The sequence below is a fragment of the Oratosquilla oratoria genome, chromosome 21 (genome assembly GCF_046742065.1).
Source record: "Oratosquilla oratoria isolate Oo_2021 chromosome 21, ASM4674206v1, whole genome shotgun sequence".
NCBI classification, from domain to species: Eukaryota; Metazoa; Arthropoda; class Malacostraca; order Stomatopoda; family Squillidae; genus Oratosquilla; species Oratosquilla oratoria.
The window spans coordinates 59,973,684-59,999,468 of record NC_134797.1 but is presented as its reverse complement, the minus strand read 5'-3'; the positions used below and the strand labels follow the sequence as shown (position 1 = coordinate 59,999,468).

The following is a 25,785-nucleotide window of genomic DNA, read 5'->3' as shown; positions in this document are numbered from 1 at the left end:
GAGAATCTGATAAAATGGGATGACAGAAATACAAGAGGACACGGAAAGAAAATAAAAAAAGACGGCTATAGAAGAGATTTGAAAAAGAACAGCTTTCCACACAGAGTAATAGACAGTTGGAACAAGTTAGATGAGAAAGTGGTGTGTGCAAAAACAATACATGAATTTAAAAATTGTTTAGATAAAATGAGAAATGAAGACGGGACCCCACGAGCATAGCTCCCCTTCCCGTAAAATACAACTAGGTAAATACACTTCAACGAATGGACGGCTTAGAAGACGTTCTGAAGAAAATTGAAGTTTCGTGGATGCCAACACAAAGAGAAGTGCCTATTGTATTTACAGGGTGGGGGGAAATTGCTCGTGGAGTGGTAGGAAAGTAGGGAAAGAGGAAAAGGGGAGGGATTACTGAGGGAAATGGAAGGAAATGAGGAAGGAGTAGACTTGGCCCAGGCAGACAGGCGAAAGGTAAACAAAAGGCCCCCCGACGACGATGAAATGTCTAATAAGAATGTAAAGATTAGAAGTATAGATAAGAGCAATACAGTATAAAGTGATGAGAATATTTTCCAGGGATTTAAAGAGGGTGGGGGGGACACAAACCCCCCCCGACTGACAAGACTAGAAGAGAAGGTCGATAAGATGACCGATGACTTGAAGCGTAGGTTCGGTCATGTTAACAATATTATACGGAGAGTTGAAAAATTGGAAGAACTAGAGAAGGCGAACAAAAACTTAACTAAGGAAATTGAAGAATTAAAAAACAGTTAAAAGAAGTAAAAGAAGAGAATAAAGTCTTAAAGGAGAATAATAAGGAGAACAAGGAGGGTTGGAAAAAAATTCAAGAAAATAGCAAAGTTGCATTCACTGACATAATCAGACAGCAAATGAATGAACAAACTGAAAACTCAGTTATTAAAGTGATGAGACAGAAGGAGAATATAGTAAGAGACTTAGCAGACAAAAAGAAATGTATAATTATATTAGGAATGGAAGAGAAACATAACCCAGATAAAACCACAAGAATCAAAGAGGAAAATGAAAAAGTAAGAAATTTACTAGAATTAGTTCAGGAAGATGAACCAGAAATAATGAAACAAATCGAAGAGAAATTCAGGCTAGGGAAATATAGATGGATTAATAACAGGATTGAATGATTATTTGAAAGAAAAAGAACCAGACATAATGGGAATTGTAGAAATAAAATTAAAAGGTCCACTACCACCCAACAGTGTAGGACATGATGCATATAATTATTGGATTAGAAACAGAGTGAAAAAGGAAGGGGGTGGAGTTATGTTCCTGACTAAGAAGGATATAAACGTGAAGTGTGTCACATATGGAAAGAATACAGTAGAGATGATAATGATGGAAGTAGAAGACAGAGATAAGAAGAACAGAAAGTTTGTGATAAATTATGTGCCCCCAAAAACAGCCTCATGGGAAGAGAGTGAACATAAAAGTATGTTAGAGGACACAAAGATAACATTAAACAAGATAATGGAAGAGGGAGGAAAAATAGTTATGATGGGCAACTTTAATTGCAAAGAAATCTGCTAGGAAGAAATGACAGTAAAGGGTGGAGACGGCTCATGGGGAAACGCTCTACTTGAGATGGTTACTGACCATACAATGACACAATGGATACAGGAGAACACTAGGTATAGAAATGAAGACGAGCCTTCGAAACTAGACCTAGTAATTACATCCGAACCTAGAATAGTGGACAAGATTGAATATAAAACACCAATAAGTAAAAGTGACCACATATTGATTGAACTGGAACTTAATGAAGAAAAATATATGAAAAGAAATGAACAATATAGAAAAGGAAGAATGATGTATGAAAAAACAAACTTTGATAAAATAAGAGAATTCTTTCAAAAGGAAAACTGGGAAGAAATATACAAAGAAGAAACAACAGTAGAAGAGAAATGGAATATTTTGACAAAAATTTACAAAAAAGGAGTGGAAAAGTATGTCCCAAGACAAAAACAAGAAAAAGAATATGTAAAATGCTGGTACAACAAAAGCTGTAGGGAGTTAAATGACAAAAGAGACAAAGCCTGGACCAGATGGAAAAAAGACAGAAGACCTGAAAAATGGAAAATATATACCTGTTATAGAAATGAATATGTACAAACGTGCAGAGAGGAAAAGAGAAAATATGAAAAAGATATCATAGAAAAGTGTAAAGATCAACCAAAACTATTCTACAGATTTGTAAACAATAAACTGAAAAACAAACAAGACTTGGAGAAATTAAGACAGGAGGGAGTTGAATACACTGAGGAAATGGAAATGGCGGAAATTATGAACAAACATTTTAAATCAGTGTTTACAAGGGAGAACATACAACCTGAAGAGAACGAATGGAATGAGAAAGTCCCCCCTATGGAAGAAATAGAAGTAACAAAGAATGAAATATTAACACACTTGAGTAATCTTGATGTCAGAAAATCCCATGGACCAGATGAAATAGCAAACTGGATACTGAAAGAATGCAGGAATGAACTGGCAGACAAAATACATAGCATACTAAATAGTTCCTTGAAAGAAGGAAAAGTTCCAGAAGATTGGAAAAAAGCAAATATAGTACCTATATACAAAGGAAGAAATAAAGAAGAACCTACCAACTATAGACCAGTCTCTCTAACAAGTACAATAGCAAAAATTTGTGAAAGAATTATCAAAAGTAGATGGGTAAAATATTTAGAAAAAAACAAAGTGTTAAATCCAAGGCAATTTGGATTCAGACAAGGACGATCATACGTCACTAATTTAATATGTTTCTATTCAAGGCTAATAGATATAATACAAGAAAGAGATGGATGGGCGGACTGTGCATTTTTAGATCTAAAGAAAGCTTTTGACAAAGTACCACATAAGAAGTTGCTTAAGAAATTAGAAACTGAAGGAGGAATACAGGGCAAACTACTAAATTGGATGGAGGACTTTTTGCAAGAAAGAAAAATGAGAGTAGTGATAAGCAACCAGCACTCAAAATGGGATGAAGTAATAAGCGGTGTTCCGCAGGGAACAGTTCTGGCCCCAATAATGTTTGCTATATATATTAATGATATGGATGAAGGAATTGAAAGCTATATGAGCTTCTTTGCAGATGATGCAAAACTACTGAAAAGAGTGAAAACTGAAGAAGATTGTGAATCACTACAGAGAGATCTAAATAAGGTACAAGAATGGAGTAGGAAGTGGGAGATGGAGTTCAGCACAAAAAAGTGTAGTATAATGGAATTTGGAAAAAGCAAAAACAGAATAACAGGAGCATATAAATTGGGAGAAGAAGGAATAAAAAAAAGTAGAAAATGAGAAGGACCTGGGAGTCATTGTTATGAATAATATGTCACCTGAGAAACATATAAATAAGATTTTTGGAGAAACTTATAATCTAATAAGAACAATCAAAGTTGCATTTACATACCTGGATGAAGAAATGGTGAAGAAAATCCTAATCACCCTGATAAAACCAAGATTGGAATATGCAGCAACGATATGGTCACCAAGTACAAAAAAATGTATAAAAAAACTTGAAAGAACACAAAGAGCAATTACAAAATTGGCACCAACACCCTCAAAACTATCATATGAAGAGAGACTAGAAAAACTTGAACTACAGACACTAGAGCAAAGAAGAGAGAGAGGAGATTTGATAGCTATTTACAGAATCATGAAAGGCATAGAAATTACTGACAGAGAGAATCTGATAAAATGGGATGACAGAAATACTAGAGGACACGGAAAGAAAATAAAAAAAGACGGCTATAGAAGAGATTTGAAAAAGAACAGCTTTCCTCACAGAGTAATAGACAGTTGGAACAAGTTAGATGAGAAAGTGGTGTGTGCAAAAACAATACATGAATTTAAAAATAGTTTAGATAAAATGAGATATGAAGACGGGACCCCACGAGCATAGCTCCCCTTCCCGTAAAATACAACTAGGTAAATACACACAAACACACTTCAACGAATGGACGGCTTAGAAGACGTTCTGAAGAAAATTGAAGTTTCGTGGATCCCAACACAAAGAGAAGTGCCTATTGTATTTACAGGGTGGGGGGGGAAATTGCTCGTGGGGTAGTGGGAAAGTAGGGAAAGAGGAGAAGGGGAGGGATTGCTGAGGGAAATGGAAGGAGAGAACTTGGCCCAGGCAGACAGGCGAAAGGTAAACAAACGGCCCCCCGACCAGCTGAGCGACGATGAAATGTCTAATAAAAATGTAAAGATTAGAAGTATAGATAAGAGCAATACAGTAGAAAGTGATGAGAATATTTTCCAGGGATTTAAAGAGGGTGGGGGGGACACAAAACCCCCCCGACTGACAAGACTAGAAGAGAAGGTCGATAAGATGATCGAGGACTTGGAGCGTAGGTTCGGTCATGTTAACAACATTGTACGGAGGGTTGAAAAATTGGAAGAACTAGAGAAGGCGAACAAAAACTTAACTAAGGAAATTGAAGAATTAAAAAAACAGTTAAAAGAAGTAAAAGAAGAGAATAAAGTCTTAAAGGAGAATAATAAGGAGAACAAGGAGGGTTGGAAAAAAATCCAAGAAAATAGCAAAGTTGCATTCACTGACATAATCAGACAGCAAATGAATGAACAAACTGAAAACTCAGTTATTAAAGTGATGAGACAGAAGGAGAATATAGTAAGAGACTTAGCAGACAGAAAGAAATGTATAATTATATTAGGAATGGAAGAGAAACATAACCCAGATAGAACCACAAGAATCAAAGAGGAAAATGAAAAAGTAAGAAATTTACTAGAATTAGTTCAGGAAGATGAACCAGAAATAATGAAACAAATCGAAGAGAAATTCAGGCTCGGGGAAATATAGTACAGACAAGACCAGACCAATTAAGATTAAATTCAGGTCACAAACTACGGCTGAGAATATCTTATCCAAAACAGGGAAACTAGCAACAAATGAACAATATAAAAAGGTATGCATAAAAAGAGAAATGAATAAAGAGGAAAGAGAGGAAGAAAAACAGAAAAGACTTGAAGCTAAAGAAAAAAACGAGAGAAGAACGGAGTCAGAAAAAGAGATTCTATTGGAGAGTAGTGAATATGAAACTAAAGAAAGTCGACATACAAGAGAAAAACAAAAGGGAAACAGAGAACACAATGGAAGTGGCAGAAAACTAAGAGTGTCTTACACAAATATAGATGGATTAATAACAGGATTGAATGAACTGAATGATTATTTGAAGGAAAAAGGACCAGACATAATGAGAATTGTAGAAACAAAATTAAAAGGTCCACTACCACCAAACAGTGTAGGACATGATGCATATAATTATTGGATTAGAAACAGAGTGAAAAAGGAAGGGGGTAGAGTTATGTTCCTGACTAAGAAGGATATAAACGTGAAGTGTGTCACATATGGAAAGAATACAGTAGAGATGATAATGATGGAAGTAGAAGACAGAGATAAGAAGAACAGAAAGTTTGTGATAAATTATGTGCCCCCAAAAACAGCCTCATGGGAAGAGAGTGAACATAAAAGTATGTTAGAGGACACAAAGATAGCATTAAACAAGATAATGGAAGAGGGAGGAAAATAGTTATGATGGGCGACTTTAATTGCAAAGAAATCTGCTGGGAAGAAATGACAGTAAAGGGTGGAGACGGCTCATGGGGAAACGCTCTACTTGAGATGGTTACTGACCATACAATGACACAATGGATACAGGAGAACACTAGGTATAGAAATGAAGAGCCATCGAGACTAGACCTAATAATTACATCTGAACCTAGAATAGTGGACAAGATTGAATATAAAACACCAATAAGTAAAAGTGACCACATATTGATTGAACTGGAACTAAATGAAGAAAAATATATGAAAAGAAATGAGCAATATAGAAAAGGAAGAATGATGTATGAAAAAACAAACTTTGATAAAATAAGAGAATTCTTTCAAAAGGAAAACTGGGAAGAAATATACAAAGAAGAAACAACAGTAGAAGAGAAATGGAATATTTTGACAAAAATTTACAAAAAAGGAGTGGAAAAGTATGTCCCAAGACAAAAACAAGAACAAGAATATGTAAAATGCTGGTACAACAAAAGTTGTAGGGAGTTAAAAGACAAAAGAGACAAAGCCTGGACCAGATGGAAAAAAGACAGAAGACCTGAAAAATGGAAAATATATACCTGTTATAGAAATGAATATGTACAAACGTGCAGAGAGGAAAAGAGAAAATATGAAAAAGATATCATAGAAAAGTGTAAAGATCAACCAAAACTATTCTACAGATTTGTAAACAATAAACTGAAAAACAAACAAGACTTGGAGAAATTAAGACAGGAGGGAGTTGAATACACTGAGGAAATGGAAATGGCAGAAATTATGAACAAACATTTTAAATCAGTGTTTACAAGGGAGAACATATAACCTGAAGAGAACGAATGGAAAGAGAAAGTCCCCCCTATGGAAGAAATAGAAGTAACAAAGAATGAAATATTAACACACGAGTAATCTTGATGTCAGAAAATCGCATGGACCAGATGAAATAGCAAACTGGATACTGAAAGAATGCAGGAATGAACTGGCAGACAAAATACATAGCATAATAAACAGTTCCTTGAAAGAAGGAAAAGTTCCAGAAGATTGGAAAAAAGCAAATATAGTACCTATATATAAAGGAGGAAATAAAGAAGAACCTACAAACTATAGACCAGTCTCTCTAACAAGTACAATAGCAAAAATTTGTGAAAGAATTATCAAAAGTAGATGGGTAAAATATTTAGAAAACAACAGTGTTAAATCCAAGGCAATTTGGATTCAGACAAGGACGATCATACGTCACTAATTTAATATGTTTCTATTCAAGGCTAATAGATATAATACAAGAAAGAGATGGATGGGCAGACTGTGCATTTCTAGACCTAAAGAAAGCGTTTGACAAAGTACCACATAAGAAGTTGCTTAAGAAATTAGAAACTGAAGGAGGAATACAGGGCAAACTACTAAATTGGATGGAAGACTTTTTGCAAGAAAGAAAAATGAGAGTAGTGATAAGAAACCAGCACTCAAAATGGGATGAAGTAATAAGCGGTGTTCCACAGGGAACAGTTCTGGCCCCAATAATGTTTGCTATATATATTAATGATATGGATGAAGGAATTGAAAGCTATATGAGCTTCTTTGCAGATGATGCAAAACTACTGAAAAGAGTGAAAACTGAAGAAGATTGTGAATCACTACAGAGAGATCTAAATAAAGTACAGGAATGGAGTAGGAAGTGGGAGATGGAGTTCAATACAAAAAAGTGTAGTATAATGGAATTTGGAAAAAGCAAAAACAGAATAACAGGATCATATAATTTGGGAGAAGAAGGAATAAAAAAAAGTAGAAAATGAGAAGGACCTGGAGTCATTGTTATGAATAATATGTCACCTGAGAAACATATAAATAAGATTTTTGGAGAAACTTATAATTTAATAAGAACAATCAAAGTGGCATTTACATACCTGGATGAAGAAATGGTGAGGAAAATCCTAATCACCCTGATAAGACCAAGATTGGAATATGCAGCAACGATCGTCACCAAGTACAAAAAAATGTATAAAAAAAACTTGAAAGAATACAAAGAGCAATTACAAAATTGGCACCAACACTCTCAAAACTATCATATGAAGAGAGACTACAAAAACTTAAACTACAGACACTAGAGCAAAGAAGAGAGAGAGGAGATTTGATAGCTATTTACAGAATCATGAAAGGCATAGAAATTACTGATAGAGAGAATCTGATAAAATGGGATGACAGAAATACAAGAGGACACGGAAAGAAAATAAAAAAAGACAGCTATAGAAGAGATTTGAAAAAGAACAGCTTTCCTCACAGAGTAATAGACAGTTGGAACAAGTTAGATGAGAAAGTGGTGTGTGCAAAAACAATACATGAATTTAAAAATAGTTTAGATAAAATGAGATATGAAGACGGGACCCCACGAGCATAGCTCCCCTTCCCGTAAAATACAACTAGGTAAATACAAACGCTCACACACTTCAACGAACGGACGGCATAGAAGACGTTCTGAAGAAAATTGAAGTTTCGTGGATCCCAAAGCAAAGAGAAGTGCCAATTGTATTTGCAGGGTGGGGGGAAATTGCTCGTGGGATAGTGGGAAAGTAGGGAAAGAGGAGAAGGGGAGGGATTTCTGGGGGAAATGGAAGGAAATGAGGAAGGAGAAGACTTGGCCCAGGCAGACAGGCGAAAGGTAAACAAACGGCCCCCCGACCAGCTGAGTGACGATGAAATGTCTAATAAAAATGTAAAGATTAGAAGTATAGATAAGAGCAGTACAGTAGAAAGTGATGAGAATATTTTCCAGGGATTTAAAGAGGGTGGGGGGGACACAACCCCCCCGACTGACAAGACTAGAAGAGAAGGTCGATAAGATGATTGAGGACTTGGAGCATAGGTTCGGTCATGTTAACAACATTGTACAGAGGGTTGAAAAATTGGAAGAACTAGAGAAGGCGAAAAAAAACTTAACTAAAGAAATAGAAGACCTAAAAAGACAGTTAAAAGAAGTAAAAAGGGAGAATGAAGAGTTAAAGATGAATAATACAGAAAACAGAGAGGGATGGATGGCAATTCAAGAAAACAGTAAAGATGCATTTACTGACATAATTAAACAGCAAATGAGAGAACAAACTTAAGACTCAGTTATTAAAGTGATGAGACAGAAGGAGAATATAGTAAGAGACTTAGCTGATAAAAAGAAATGTATAATTATATTAGGAATGGAAGAGAAACATAACCCAGATAGAACCTCAAGAACCAATGAGGAACATGAAAAAGTAAGCAGTTTACTAAAATTAGTTCAGGAAGATGAACCAGAAATTATGAAGGAAATTGAGGAAAAATTCAGGCTCGGAAAGTATAGTACAGATAAGACCAGACCAATTAAGATTAAATTCAGGTCACAAACGACGGCAGAGAATATCTTATCCAAAACAGGGAAACTAGCAACAAGTGAACAATATAAAAAAAGTATGGATAAAAAGGGAAATGAATAAAGAGGAAAGAGAGGAAGAAAAGCAGAAAAGACTTGAAGCTAAGAAAAAAAACGAGAGCAGAACGGAGTCAGAGAAAGAGAGATTCTATTGGAGAGTAGTGAATATGAAACTAAGGCAGTTCGACACACAAGAGAAAAACAAAAGGGAAACAGAGAACACAATGGAAGTGACAGAAAACTAAGTGTGTCTTACACAAATATAGATGGATTAATAACAGGATTGAATGAGCTGAATGATTATTTGAAAGAAAAAGAACCAGACATAATGGGAATTGTAGAAACAAAATTAAAAGGCCCACTACCACCCAACAGTGTAGGACGTAATGCATATAATTATGGATTAAAAAAACAGAGAAAAAGCAAGGGGGTGGAGTTATGTTATGTTTTTTTGCATCCGACCTAGATATGGATCAAAAGGTCTCCTGTCGGCATGCTTTGCCTTTGTAATCCTTTGTATAAACGTGAGGGGTGTCATATACGGAAAGAATACAGTAGAGATGATTATGATAGAAGTGGAAGACAGAGATAAGAAGAGCAGAAAATTTGTGATAAATTATGTGCCTCCGAAAACAGCCTCATGGGAGGAGAGTGAACATAAAAGTATTTTAGAGGACACAAAGATAACATTAAATAAAATAATGGAAGATGGAGGAAGAACAGTTATGATGGGCAACTTTAATTGCAAAGAAATCTGCTGGGAAGAAATGACAGTAAAGGGTGGAGACGGCTCATGGGGAAACGCTGTACTTGAGATGATTACTGACCATACAATGACACAATGGATACAGGAGAACACTAGGTATAGAAATGAAGAAGAACCATCGAGACTAGACTTAATAATTACATCTGAACCTAGAATAGTGGACAAGATTGAATATAAAACACCAATAAGTAAAAGTGATCACATATTGATTGAACTGGAACTTAATGAAGAAAAATATATGAAAAGAAATGAGCAATATAGAAAAGGAAGAATGATGTATGAAAAAACAAACTTTGATAAAATAAGAGAATTCTTTCAACAAGAAAACTGGGAAGAAATATACAAAGAAGAAACAACAGTGGAAGAGAAATGGAATATTTTGACAAAAATTTACAAAAAAGGAGTGGAAAAGTATGTCCCAAGACAAAAACAAGAACAAGAATATGTAAAATGCTGGTACAACAAAAGTTGTAGGGAGTTAAAAGACAAAAGAGACAAAGCCTGGACCAGATGGAAAAAAGACAGAAGACCTGAAAAATGGAAAATATATACCTGTTATAGAAATGAATATGTACAAATGTGCAGCGAGGAAAAGAGAAAATATGAAAAAGATATCATAGAAAAGTGTAAAGATCAACCAAAACTATTCTACAGATTTGTAAACAATAAACTGAAAAACAAACAAGACTTGGAGAAATTAAGACAGGAGGGAGTTGAATACACTGAGGAAATGGAAATGGCGGAAATTATGAACAAACATTTTAAATCAGTGTTTACAAGGGAGAACATACAACCTGAAGAGATTGAATGGAAAGAGAAAGTCCCCCCTATGGAAGAAATAGAAGTAACAAAGAATGAAATATTGACACACTTGAGTAATCTTGATGTCAAAAAATTGCATGGACCAGATGAAATAGCAAACTGGATTCTGAAAGAATGCAGGAATGAACTGACAGACAAAATACATAGCATAATAAACAGTTCCTTGAAAGAAGGAAAAGTTCCAGAAGATTGGAAAAAAGCAAATATAGTACCTATATATAAAGGAGGAAATAAAGAAGAACCTACAAACTATAGACCAGTCTCTCTAACAAGTACAATAGCAAAAATTTGTGAAAGAATTATCAAAAGTAGATGGGTAAAATATTTAGAAAAAAACAAAGTGTTAAATCCAAGGCAATTTGGATTCAGACAAGGACAATCATGCGTCACCAATTTAATATGTTTCTATTCAAGGCTAATAGATATAATACAAGAAAGAGATGGATGGGCGGACTGTGCATTTCTAGACCTAAAGAAAGCGTTTGACAAAGTACCACATAAGAAGTTGCTTAAGAAATTAGAAATTGAAGGAGGAATACAGGGCAAACTACTAAATTGGATGGAAGACTTTTTGCAAGAAAGAAAAATGAGAGTAGTGATAAGAGACCAGCACTCAAAATGGGATAAAGTAATAAGCGGTGTTCCGCAGGGAACAGTACTGGCCCCAATAATGTTTGCTATATATATTAATGATATGGATGAAGGAATTGAAAGCTATATGAGCTTCTTTGCAGATGATGCAAAACTACTAAAAAGAGTGAAAACAGAAGAAGATTGTGAATCACTACAGAGAGATCTAAATAAAGTACAGGAATGGAGTAGGAAGTGGGAGATGGAGTTCAATACAAAAAAATGTAGTATAATGGAATTTGGAAAAAGCAAAAACAGAATAATAGGATCATATAATTTGGGAGAAGAAGGAATAAAAAAAGTAGAAAATGAGAAGGACCTGGGAGTCATTGTTATGAATAATATGTCACCTGAGAAACATATAAATAAGATTTTTGGAGAAACTTATAATCTAATAAGAACAATCAAAGTTGCATTTACATACCTGGATGAAGAAATGGTGAAGAAAATCCTAATCACCCTGATAAAACCAAGATTGGAATATGCAGCAACGATATGGTCACCAAGTACAAAAAAATGTATAAGAAAACTTGAAAGAATACAAAGAGCAATTACAAAATTGGCACCAACACTCTCAAAACTATCATATGAAGAGAGACTAGAAAAACTTGAACTACAGACACTAGAGCAAAGAAGAGAGAGAGGAGATTTGATAGCTATTTACAGAATCATGAAAGGCATGGAAATTACTGATAGAGAAAATCTGATCAAATGGGATGACAGAAATACAAGAGGATACGGAAAGAAAATAAAAAAAGACAGCTATAGAAGAGATTTGAAAAAGAACAGCTTTCCTCACAGAGTAATAGACAGTTGGAACAAGTTAGATGAGAAAGTGGTGTGTGCAAAAACAATACATGAATTTAAAAATAGTTTAGATAAAATGAGATATGAAGACGGGACCCCACGAGCATAGCTCCCCTTCCCGTAAAATACAACTAGGTAAATACAACTAGGTAAATACACATAAACAAAGTAGTATGCTTAATACATATTCATTTTAACTGTTCTTATCAATTTTAAATGTGTTAATATAGTACATATGTAGTTACTTTTATTTATTTTCATATTTTTTATGTTTTATAACGTTTTAGTATAGAAAAAAAATTAATTGCATTATCCAAATCAATTTCGGATAATCCCGTTTTTCGGATAATCCGCTTTCGGATAATCGGGGTTTTACTGTACATGAGACTTACCGTAGGTTAGTTGAGATGTGCTTCTGGTTTTATGAAGCAAATCAATTCTGCTGAAGGGTAAGCATTCATATGAGATACGCTTCGCCCAGCCGGTCCAACAGTCTTTGAATAATACGAGCACCCACATGATAACCTGGAACTTGATTGTTTTGTAATGGAGAGATTCCCAGTTGGTTATGTGTAAGGGGAGGAGAGGAGGGCATATGAATGTTTACCCTTCAGCAGAATTGATTTGCTTCATAAAACCAGAAGCACATCTCAACTAACCTACGGTAAGTCTCATGTACTTCAGTAATTTTATATCAGCAAATCACAATTCTGCTGAGGGTTTGCAAACATATGATATTTTGAAGACATGTGGGTGTCGTGCATCAGAAGTTCTTAGGCAGGTGAAGTTGGGGCCGTTCCCCAATTCTTCCATTTCAAATTTAGTGTGCCCAAGCTAATCCAGTACTGCATTTTGGAATGGGTCTCCCTCCTGTACAATTTCCTTGTTGTAGTGTTTGGCAAAGGTCGATTCTCTTGACCATCCAGCTTTGGACATGATGTGGTGTATAGGTACGGACATGGATCTAGCTTGAGAGGCAGCAGCCGAGCGGACACTGCTCGCTGTGTATTTGGTAGAGTCAATTCCAGAGATAGTAAGTACATGCTTGATCCATCTTGCAATTGTGTCTCTTGATACCAGCTTGTGCGGTTTGATGAAGCTTATGAGGAGTCTTCCATCCTTCTTCCCTGTCTCATCTCGGAGGTGTTTCATTTTTTCCAGATGTGTGTGCAAAGTCCTGCACACACAAACTTTCGTCCTTAGTGTAGGGAAAGAATTTCACAGACTGAATGTTAAATCCAGGGCGACATTGTTTAATGTTGTCCCCTAACCAGACTGAAATAGCTTCTTCCTATATGCTCATATTCTTGAGTACTAGTAAGTGTAGGGTCTGAACTCTGGCAGCTTGTGTAAGTGCCATCAGCATTACTAGTTTGAGTGTAAGTTCTTTCAGTGGGAGAGACTGTAAGGGTTCCAACTGTTTCAGTTTTGTTAATACAGGTTTGACATCCCAGGTGTCCTTATATCTAGGCATTGAAGGCCTCAGGTTGAAAACTCCCCTCATTAACCTGATGACTAGGGGATGGTTGCCTGCCCTGCATCCGTCCACAACTATCCCCAGCGAGGATAGGGCCCCCCTTGCCGTGTTAATACTGTTGTAACCCACACCTCTGTGGAAAGTTTCTGTTAAGAAGTTTATGACGTCAGTTACAATGGGAGTAGTGGGATTGATGTCCCGTCTATGACAAAATTGTGCCCACCTGTTGATATGTGATCTGTATTGTTTGCTAGTTCCGGGTTTCCATGATGCCAAGATAAGGTCCGTACCTTTTTCAGATATGCCTCATTCTCGCAGGCTTTCCCGGAAAGTAGACAGGCCATCAATCTGGTATGGGACATGATGGGATGTTCTTCCGTTGACAGGGGCCACACCAGCACTTTCTTTCTCCTCATTATGATTCTTGGATCTTCTACGAGCAGCCTGAGTAGTGCTCCCATCCAGGGCTGTGATGTCCAAAATGGAACGATCATCCAACCTCTGGCCCCTTCTGCTCTTAACTTCTGCAGGCATCTAGCAATCAGGGAGAAAGGGGGGAAAATGCAGATGAAACCTAATGTTGCCCAATTAAGGTTGAATGCATCACAATAATTTGATTCTGGGTCTGGCCTCCAGGAGCAAAACTGGGGCTCTTCTTTTTTCAACCTAGATGCAAAAGATCAATGTTGGGTGTGCCAAAAATGATGCTTAAATTCTTAAAAATTTTCTCATCCAACTTCCATTCATGTCTGTCATTGAAGTTCCTGGATGCTGTATCAGCTAAAGTATTATCACTCCCAGGAATGTAGGAACATGTGATCCAGGCATCATTGTTTAGAGACCAGTTCCAAATATCAGAGGAGACATTGTTACATGCTACCGATTTAGTGCCTCCCATTTCACTGATGTAGTTAACTGCTGTGGTGTTGTCACAGAAAACTTTGATGTGCTTTCCTCTGACCTCATTTGCAAAAGATTTTAATGTAAGGAGCACAGCTATGAGTTCCCGGGTATTAATGTGAAGCTTCTTTTCCTCTGACGTCCATCTTCCATTGACTGACTGATGATTTATGCAGCCACCCCAACCTAAGTCTGAAGCATCTGAGTATAAGACAATTTCAGGAGTTGGGTGAATTATTCACCTATGTTGGGTCTCAACATGTTTGATCCATCAAGTCAGGTCCGTTTTCATTTCGTTGGTGCTCAACATTTTATCCTCAAAGTTCCCATAACTCCTTCGCAATGCTGTAATCTTTGCCGATTCAAGGTGACAATAGTGTAACTTTCCAAGTTCCACAGCTGGGAAGGCAGCAACTAGAAGCCCGATCACCCTGGCTACTTCTCTGATTTTGTCACTTGTCTAGCTATTAGTTGTTTACATCCAAGTAGAATTCTTTCTTTCCTACGTATTGGTAAGGTAACAATCTTTTTGTCCAAGTCAATGACATTGCCAAGGTATTCGATACTTTTAGTGGGTTCTTGTCTTCCCACTTCCAAACTTCCATGCACCTGGCTTCCAGGATGGAAAGGGGGATTTGGCTGTGATTTTGCTTTTGAGTTTTTCCGCCTCTTCAATTTGTCTTGCGGATTGCGAGAGGTCATCCCCAAACAAAGCATGACATGGGCACTTTGTCAGAGCATAGGTGTGAGTACTTTTGATTTATTTCCCGTTTGATGTTAAAACGGCGAACCAAGTTGTTACGGTAGTTGGCATGACCTAACAGTGCCAGAGCACCATCGATCATGCCCACCTCATGGGCCACCACAGCGTTACTTTCATCCTGGGCCACTTTGTCAAGCACCGAAAGTGATTTGATGATGATGGAAGCTGTCTTAGTTATATCTTTATTGACTTCCTTCATGCGTAAGTCTGCTTTTTTAGCGCCTCCAAATTTTGCATATTGCACTCAACTGGGGATAAAGCAGGGCAATTACCGGGCCTCTTGGTACTCTCGTCCTCTGCAATTTCTTTATAGGTGTCCTCCCTCATGCCGTGGTCAAATATTTGATTGACCATGTCTGCTACATGTTTGGCAACATGTCCGGAGACTTCTTCAACTGGGCCGAAAGCCTTAGAGGACTGCATCAAAATACTGCCAATAGGGAAATCTTCATGCAACTCACCTTCTTCACCGCTACTTCCGTCGGAGAAAACCCGAAAAGTTACCTGGAGAGGGTGTAACAGGCCCTGCTTCCTTTTTGGTTGTCTAGCACAGATTTCGCAATGTTAAAACAGAAGCCCATTTTCGTGAGTAATTCAATGGTAGAATTAATGCAATCATAGCATCCAGAAAGAGAAGCACTGCTTATGAGAGCGTCATCAATAAAGCTGGTGATGGTGAAGCCTTTTTCTCTTAAAGTAGCAAAGATAGGTTTCATGAGTTTGGTAGGAAGTCTGGGTCCTTCTGAGATTCCATCTGGGAGACAGGTGAACTGATAGACTTTGCCATACCATTGAAAGCAAAGGAATTTTTGCTGTTCTTCCACTATTCTAATAGAGTAGTAGGCATGTTTAAGATCCACAGATGCCATATAGTCCCCTTCATTTATCAGTCTGATAGCTAGTTCAAAGTTCTCCATTTTGATATGGATATAGGGAATGTGGTTGTTTAATTTTTTGTTCCGCCAGGCTAAAGTTATATTCCACATTCTCAAAACACAGGTAACCGATATCATTGACATTAATATTCAAGTGACAATGTTTGACTATGTCTAGAATATATGTATCACTAGTGATTTTTTCCCACTCATGTACAAATCTGTGAAGGGAACCTGCCACAAAGTTGGTACTTGCCTGGTTTATTGTCGGGGAGTGCTGCATCCCCTGCCTTTGGAGTTTTTTAAATCCAAGGCCTGCCGAGCGTAGTAAGGCCTCTGGTCTCCCCTATGTCCTAGCCTCCGCTGTCCATAGGGTTGAACGCTTTTAGTTGATCCATATCACTCCTCAGTTCAGCGATGGCTTGCAGTACTGTGTGCCAAGGGGTTGAGGAGTCATGTACTTGGAAAGCAGTACATGACGTGGAGCCGTCGGGGGGCGGGGGAGGGGGGTTGCCATGTCTTTTAGACTTCGATGCGTAGCGCCAACGCGAGTATTTCTATCCCGATGGGAAGTACTGTTGCTTGACCTGCTTGATTTATGCTTGTATTTGCGAGTATGTTGGTTTGTTTCTCCTCCGTGAGAGGAGGCGCCCGACTTCCTGCTTGTATGGGTATGCGTTTCGTCGGAAGACGACATAGCGGTTGTGACCGACGGAGTCGTATGTACGTTGTCGTATTTACCTGATAATTTAGTGAGTTTCGTTAAAACTCAAAATGAGAGCGTCGTAAACGCTTATTAGATGATAAAATGAGCGTCGTAAACGCTTATTAATGATAAAATGAGCGTCGGAAACGCTTATTAGATGATGAAATGAGCGTCGTAAGCGCTTATATTATATTGCAAATTGAGCGTCGTAAACGCTTATATTATATTGCAAATTGAGCGTCGTAAACGCTTATATTATATTGCAAATTGAGCGTCGTAAACGCTTATATTATATTGCAAATTGAGCGTCGTAAACGCTTATATTATATTGCAAATTGAGCGTCGTAAACGCTTATATTATATTGCAAATTGAGCGTCGTAAACGCTTATATTATATTGCAAATTGAGCGTCGTAAACGCTTATATTAGATTGCAAATTGAGCATCGTAAACGCTTATATTAGATTGCAAGTTGAGCGTCGTAAACACTCGAATGCCAGGTCAAGCACTAGTAAGCAGGGAACAGTTGAAATCTACGTGCGACAGAGTAAACAATCTTGACGCCCGTTTGTAACGGCAGCGCGTAAGCAACTGTTGGACCGGCTGGGCGAAGCGTATCTCATATGTTTGCAAACCCTCAGCAGAATTGTGATTTGCTGATATAAAATTGGTATATAAATAGATAGGTGTAAAAAAACAGTATGTATATGAATATCATTTACTAAGTTAAAATGGTAGCTACAAATTGGATTAATGACAAAAAAATATATTATTGGTTGTGTCAGGAATGCATGACATCATATGATGGTTCTCACAACTCATGCTACTTACCAGAATCTGGCTCACTGCCCACTAGAATGACAAATATGGGCCATTTTGGTGTGCAGATTTTTGCCAATTAATTTAATATAAGGATATGTGGTAGGGAGCATCACTAAAAAGCTGGCACCACCCAGGAATTGAACCTGGGACCTCCTACTATTTGGGCAGGTGTGCTTACCAGTTACACCACAGTCACCTCTAGTGACCACTCACACATCTCCCTTCCCTGGGCCTCTGCCAGTCCAGGAATGTGCACACTGTGACATGTGTGATAGGGGGCATCGCTGAAAAGATGGCACACCCAGGAATCAAACCCAGGACCTCCCACTGTTCAGGCAGTGTGCTTACCAATCACACCACAGTCACCTCTAGTGACCACTCCCACAAAGGAAATTTTTTTCAGCCACATTCTGAAGCAAAATAATGATGCATATTGAATAATAAAACAATTAATAGAGACCACCCAGATTTGTTTTGCCCAGTACCCTTGCAGAAGGTAACAACCTGATTAAATCAAGTGCCCTTAAAACTAAATAAAATTATAGTAATTGTCACTACTGACAAAAAATGTGAAGGGAAAGATGACATTGGTAGTCTGGCTCATGGACTGAAAATGGTAGTATGATATGGTATTAAGTTAGTGTTTTGGGGATGGTAATTTGACAATAGCTGTGACACTTACTGGGACTTTGCGACCTTCAACTGTGATGGCATCCTCCTCCAGTCGAATTCCTCCACGACGAGTAGGTCGAAGGCCCACCCAGTCCCGCACCCACTTGCTGCCCTGCAAGGTGGCAGAGTTACAATAATAATTGTAACAGCTGGTGAAGATGCAATTATGGGTGACAAGTATCTATATACTAAGGGCTTTTATCCCCTTAAAAAAGAGGTAGTCAGTTAAGGCCAGCATTCACTCCTACCTTTTCCATTCCCATCCACCACCATTGTTTCCTTTCCATCTTAGCTCCTCGTACATGAAGGATCATCCCTGTCTCCTGCCCACTGCACTTGGGTTAGAAGCATTGTAGGAAGACACAGCACCTCCACAGCAGGGCCACTTCACTTACATGGCAATCCCCCCTCTCTGTCCCCTCATGCAGAAATAAGAGAATATAGGGAGAAATTTCTTTGAGCTTTGTCAAAATATCTATAAACAACCATTCTCCACTCACCCCTACCCCCTGGCTTTACTTTTCCTTGGTCAACAGACATAAAAAATGGAGAAGGGGAGAAAATACCTTTGGGCTGCATCAAAATATAAATACACAGCCATTCTCCACTCACCCCATCTCCTGCTTTCTTCCTTGCTCAACAGACTTTCCAGTCTTGTTCAAAGCCCCTTTCACCCTATCCATCCATCTCATTTTTGGTTGTTCCCTCAAGTTCACTCCATCCACCTCTGTTTTCCACACCTCCTTAACTAATCTATCATCACTCATTCTTTCCATGTGTCCAAACCATTCCAATAATCTTTCATTAGTCCTATAAACCAGCTCCCTTTTCATCCCCACTCTCCTCCTCACCTCCTCTCATCTCACTCTACCCAACCTAGTAACCCCTACCATACTTCTCAGACACTTCATCTCATATACATTTAAACTCCTCCTTTCTGCCTCTCTTAAATTCCAAGTCTCTTCCCCAAACAGTGTTGTCAGCACAATGCTCCCCTCATTTAATCTTCTCTTTGTATCCAGTCCCAGGTGCCTATTTCTTATGACACTTTTTGATCTCCCAAGGCATTTACTTGTTTCTCTCAATCTATAATTTACCTCCACAACTCCTCCATTTTCTGCCACATGCAACCCCAAATACTTAAAACTGTCCACTTTCTCCAACCTCCCTCCTTTGAGACTTTACTTCTAACTTACTGCCATCCTTTCCCCTTATACAACTTATCACCTTACTTTTACCCATATTGACCCTCAACTTTCTTCTATCACATACCTTCCCAAACTCCATCATAAACTGCCTTGGTCCCTTCTTTAACCATGCCATAAGCAGTGTCGTCCACAAATAACAGCTAGCTTACCTCCCACTTCTCTCCATTATCTTTAACAATCTCTAATCCCTTGCTCATTACCCTCATATTTACCTCCTGTACCCCCCATCCATGTACACACTGAATAGCTATGGTGACATATGACACACCCCTGATGCAGCCCCACCTTTACCTCAAAGTACTTGCTCTCTCCACTCCCAATTCTAACACAGGTTCTACTACTCTCATAAAAACTCTTGACTGCCCTTAACAGAATTCCCCATATCCAATATATCTACAATACTCCCCACAGTAGCTTCCTATCTACCCTATCATAAGCCTTCTCCAAATCCTTAATGAGAAGGAAAAGTAGGAATATCATGAGAAACTGAGGTGTGGGAGGTTGTGAGGGAGAAAGGGGAGATAGGAGTAGAGGAAGAATAGGTGTAATTATGTAATCATAGTAATCAGGAAAGGAGCAATGCTTGTAGGGACCCATTTCCTATTCCCTAATTTTTATCATAACTAGCCTCAAATTCATCTACAATTCCAACTTAATCTATATCCTTGATTTCCAATTAGCATATTCAGATTTGAACTCCTATATTATTTGAACTTGGGTTATATTACCTACACTGTTCCAAGCATCTATTTAGAAAACTGTATTTCTTCGCATCCTTTAGACATGTGGTCTTTCTTAATTTGCTCCCATGATCTCTTAAAGCCCTCCATCCTTAATCAGGAGATCTCTTCTATCAATGCAATCTATCCCCTTTAGTGACCTGAATAATGTAATCATATTGCCTCTTTCTCCTGAATCTTTCAAAGTCAGCAGACCCAGTGCTTTTAGTCTTTCCCTATATGGTTTATCTGCCAGGCTGGGGACCAGTTTTGTTGATGCCCTTTGTATTCTCTCAATCTTACTTAAATCCTTTATTCTGTGTGGGGGCCATACCACTGACGTGGATCAAGGTTTTGATGAGTTTTTTCATCATCATACATCTCTTCCCCAATCCTGTTGATATGTCTGTCAGGTGACAGGTTGTCTTTTATCAGTACTACCAAATCTTTCTTCTCTTTTGCTCTTGTAATGGTTCACTTCCCAAGAAATAGTTTAAGGATGGTCTTTTGTCACTATTGCCCATTTCCTGTACTTTGCATTTTTTGGAATTGAACTTCATTTCCCATTCCTGGTTCCATGCAAAAATGGTGTAATCTTTTTGCAATAGTCTCCTGTCCTCCACATTTTTTACTATTCTCATGATTTTGGTATCATCTGTAAACATATAGGCAAAGCTTGTTGTTCCTTCCATCATGTCATTGACATAGACAAGAAACATTATTGGTACAAGCACTGAACCTTATCCTTTATTACTGTCTTCATGTATCTTTCCTTCAAAAAATCTTTCATCCATTCTAGTAGTTTGCGTCTCAGTCCTCCAATGCGCTCCAATTTCCACATAAGTTGACGGTGAGGTACTTTATCAAATGCCTTCTCTTGGTTAAGGTACACACAGTCCACCCAGCCCTATTTCTCTTGCAGTGCATCAACCATTCTTGAGTAAAAACTTAAAGGTTTGACACACACAACCTTCCAGATATGAAGCCAAAGACTGTCAGAATGATCATCTCTTCAAGATATTTGGTACATCGGTCTTTCACAATCCTTTCACATAATTTCAGTATTATGTTGGTCAGTGATGCTGGCCTATAATTTAGTGGTGTCTCCTTATTTCCCCTTTTGTGAACTGGCACCACATTTGCCCTTTTTCAATCAAGCAGCACAATGCCTACTTTCAGTGAACATGTAATAAGATTGTGAATCTTGTCCGCTACTAGTTCCCTATATTCTTTAAGTATCCAGTTTGAAACCCAGTCAGGTCCTGAAGCTTTTGTCACATCCAATGATCCCAAGAGATTGAGTACTTCCCAGACTTCTACATTTATATCTTCTATACCTCAGGTTTTGCTTCCCTTGCTTTTCTTAAAAAGACTGCTCTCTTTTGTGAAGACCGATCGGAAATTTTCATTCATTATAATTATTTCTGCATGAGCTGAGGCCTCTTCAAAGGCCTCACCAGCCACTATTAACGTTGTGATTATTTCTCTGTCTGAATTTACCATTTATAAACCTGTAAAACAGTTTCAATTCACCCATGCATTTATCTACTGCACCCCTTTGAAAATTACTTTATTCTTCCCTGCAAATTCTTGTACAATCATTTAATGGAAAAGAAGGCAGAAAGGGTAAGATGGATTGAGTATCTTAGAAAATTGTTGAATATAGAAGATGTTAAGGATTGATTGATTGTGGCAGTGGAAGGAGCTAGGAAAAGGAGTGATGAAAGAAGAAACTGACAGGGATATAGGAAAAGATGAGATAGAAGGAGCATTGGAAATGATGAGGTTAAATGTGTGTCTTACAAAGTGGAGTGTTCCGGAGGACTGAAGGAGTGCCTGAATTGTCCTGCTTTACAAAGGAAATGGGGACAAATGTGAATGTAGTAGTTTTAGAGGGATCAGTTTGTTGAGTGTAGTTGGAAAGATATATGGGAGGATTAGGATTGGAACAAAGAGAATAATTGGTGAGGAACAGTGTGGGTTTAGGATGCATGGATCAAATTTTTGTGGTAAAGCAGATCTAGAAGTTTCTGGCAAAAGGTAAGGATGTTTTTTTGGGCCTTTATGGATTTGGAAAAGGCTTATGACAGAGTATACAGGAAGGCATTGTGGGAGCTATTGCAAATAAATGCCCAGATAGGGGGAAAGCTGTTATGAACATTCAAAAGCTTTTACGTGAGTAGTAGAGCTTTTGTTAGGGTTGGGAATAGTGAGAGTGAATGGTATGAAATGAAGGTGCAGTGGTGCCATGGCTGTTATATTGCCATGGCTCTTCAATGTGTACATGGATGCAGTGGTACACGAGGTAGATGTGAGAAAAATGGCCAGAGGATCAAATATCATTAGAGGGACTGGAGGGAAGTGGGAGATGAGCCAGTTGTTGTTTGATATTGACACTGTTTGGCTGGGTCAGAGGAGGGTCTGAGACAGCTAGTGATGGTATTTGGGGATGTACACTTGACTCTCCATTTAATGGACCCAAATGCAACAGAGATCCTCAACTTAGTGAACAAAAAATCCCATCTGTTATAGAGCAGGATGATGCCCCAATTGTCCATTGCTGTGTACAGTTGTACAATCCATGTCATTCATCCATTGCTATTCAATATTTTATAGTGATACATCAACCCGTACATGCACCATGCCACCCAAGAACTTTATTTCTGTTCATTTATTTCATATTTACCTGTTGTGTGTATTAAAACTAATCAATAAAAGAAACCAGTAAATTTATACTGCACCAAATTTCCAACAAGTCATTTGTCCATTATTTACTGATCCAGTCCATTCTGTTTACCTTTGGCAGGAACAGACCAGTCCTTGCACACATTTGTCTGTTAAATGAAGGGTCAAGTGTATATCTATGTGTTGTTTTGTAATGTCTTTATTTAGTTGTTGAAATAGTTCTTTCTCTTCTTCTGTGGACTCACTATTTTGTTTAGTTTATTTGGTGTATAGTTGGGGTATCATTCTATTTTACAAGTTTTTACCATTACTATATGGACAAGGAAATTATGAAAAAATCATAGAATGCTTGATCTGCCCTAGATTAGAATATGCAGAAGTGGTGTGGTTTGCATAAAGTGAGAGATTGAGAGGATACAAAGTATCAACCAAATTGTAGCTAAAACATACAAATTAAGAGGATGGAATCTGTCATCATTGAAAGAAAGAGGAGAAAGAAGTGATTTGATAGTAACATTCAGGTCATTAAAGGGAGTAGATAAAACTGACTGAGAAGTTCTCCTGGTTTGGGATAGAAGGGAATCATGTCATGGGGACAAATTGAAAAATTCAAACAACTGAAAAGATGTCAAGAAATACAGTTTTCTACACAGATACAAGAGTTCTTGTAATAGCTTTGAAGTACATTCTCTAAACTAAAACCATAAATTAGAAAATAAGCATGATACTAGGAGAAAAAACAGAAATCCACAAGTGTGGCTTATTTTCCAGCTAATATTATACACTCTCTATTTCATAAACTGTAGGATAGCTACCAACAAATTACATGTTACTCAACAAATGACTCATTTTACAACAGGTTGAATAAATTACTTTCCCTTGAGGGAATCAAACTGAGGAACATAATATTCTTATTCCTATTTTGCAAAAGGTGGACAATGAGCGTGTCTTAACTTGCCTTTGGCTGCCCTAAGGTCATCCAGTGCCTACAGTTTTGATTATATGTAGGAAAGACATTGTACATTATTTTGTGATGAAATTTCCTCCAAAGAGTGAATGTCGTAAAACATCACTTTTCTTTGAAAACAAAATACACATACACACACTAATATTTTCTTGACCATTTCCTCATCCAAATAGTCAAAAAAGTGGCTTTTGACTATTTGGATGAGGAAATGGTCAAGAAAATATTAGTTACACTGATAAGACAAAAATTGGAGTATGCTGTGGCACTATGGACACCCAGTACTAAAAAGAATATAAAGAGATTAGAAAGAATACAAAGAACAATGACAAAGATGGCACCAACACTCTCCAAATTGAAATACAAACCAAGATTGTCCAAATTGGAACTACCAACTTTGGAACAAAGAAGAGATAGATGAGATCTACTGACTACAGAATCATGAAAGGAATGGAAGTCCAAGATAGAGATGATTTATTAAAGTGGGACAAGGGAAAAACAATAGCACATGAAAAGAAATTCATAAAGGATAATTATAGAAGAGATCTAAAAAAAATAGCTTTCCACACTGGTGGATATCTGGAATAAATTAGATAAGGCAACAGTGTGTGCAAATACTATTCAAGAATTTAAGAACAAACTTGATGCTGAAGGATACAAAGATGAGTCACTACAAGCATGCATAGCTCCCTTCCCGTATAATACAACTAGGTAAATAAATACAAACACACACACACACGTTGGTCGAAGTGACAACGAAGTTTGGAACTCCAGAGAAGACTGAAAATTTCGAGGATCACAATGACAAGGAAGTACCTGTGTTGTATTAATAGGGAATGGGAAACCTCGTGGTGTAGTGGGAAGGTGAAGAAAAAAGGAGAAGGGGAGGGATTAATGAGGAAAATGGAAGGAAATGAGGAAGGGGACAAATGGGCCCAGGATCTTAGGAGAAGCGTAAACAAACGGGGGGGCAGAATATACAGACGAACAACAAGGAAGCAGAGGTGTGAAGAGCAGAAATATAGATAATAGCAGCACAATGGAAAGAGATGATAACTGCTTTTATGGATTTAAAGAGGGAGGAGGGGACAACCTCCCCCGACTAGTAAATCTAGAGGAGAAACTAAAAAAATGAACAAAGAATGGAAGGAGGTTTGACCAATTAACTCAAGTTGCCAAGAAAGTTGATAAACTGGAAGAACTAAGAAAAGAGAATCAAAATGTAACTAAAGAAGTAGAAGAATTAAAAAGACAGTTAAGAGAAGTAAAGGAAGAGAATGAGGAAATGGAATTAAAAAGGAATAATAAAGAAAATAAGGAGTCCATAACAAAAGAAGCAAGTGGTTGGAAAAAGGTTCAGGAGAATAACAAAATTGAATTTAGAGATATAGTGAAACAACAGATGAAGGAACAAACTGAAGGCACAGTTATTAAAGTGATGAGAGAGAAGGAGAATATAGTAAGAGACTTAGCAGATAAAAAGAAATGTATAATTATATTAGGGATGGAAGAGAAGTATAACCTAACTAGGACTACAAGAATAAAGGAGGGAAAGGAAAAAGTATATAGTATATTAGAAGTAGTTCAAGAAGATGAACCTGAAATAGGGAAACAAATAGATGAAAAATTTTGGGGTCATGATATACAATACTGATAAGACCAGACCAATTAAGGTTAAATTCAGGTCACAAACAACAGCAGAGAATATCTTAGCAAAAACAGGGAAACTAGCAGACAGTGAGCAATTTAAACAGGTATGGATAAAAAGAGAAATGAATAAAGAGGAAAGAGAGGATGAGAAAGCAAAAAGACTAGAAGCTAAGGAAAAAACGAGAAAAGAACAGAGACAGAAAAAGATCAATTCTATTGGAGAGTAGTGAATATGAAAGTGAGGAAATGGTTCATAGCAGAGAAAAACATAAGGGAAACAGAAAACATGATGGAAGTAGCAGAAAATTAAAAGTGTCTTACACAAAT

The 25,785-nt window shown here is 37.5% G+C and overlaps 1 protein-coding gene and 1 pseudogene across 7 annotated transcripts in view; both read right to left on the bottom strand.

Annotated features, from left to right (window-relative positions):
• Daao2 (D-amino acid oxidase 2) overlaps nt 1-25,785 on the bottom strand; it is a 168,324-nt gene that overhangs the window by 24,472 nt on the left and 118,067 nt on the right. For 5 of the 7 annotated variants that reach the window (XM_076205048.1, XM_076205052.1, XM_076205051.1 and 2 more), the window contains one exon: nt 18,243-18,344. The exons of 1 other annotated variant lie outside the window; for it this stretch is intronic. In XM_076205048.1, the coding sequence (XP_076061163.1) occupies nt 18,243-18,344 (102 nt within the window). Of the gene's footprint in view, nt 1-17,504; nt 17,971-18,242; nt 18,345-25,785 lie in introns of those variants that run through there. One more of the 7 variants, XM_076205050.1, reaches the window with a different exon arrangement.
• On the bottom strand, nt 12,192-17,051 carry LOC143036973 (uncharacterized; annotated as a pseudogene).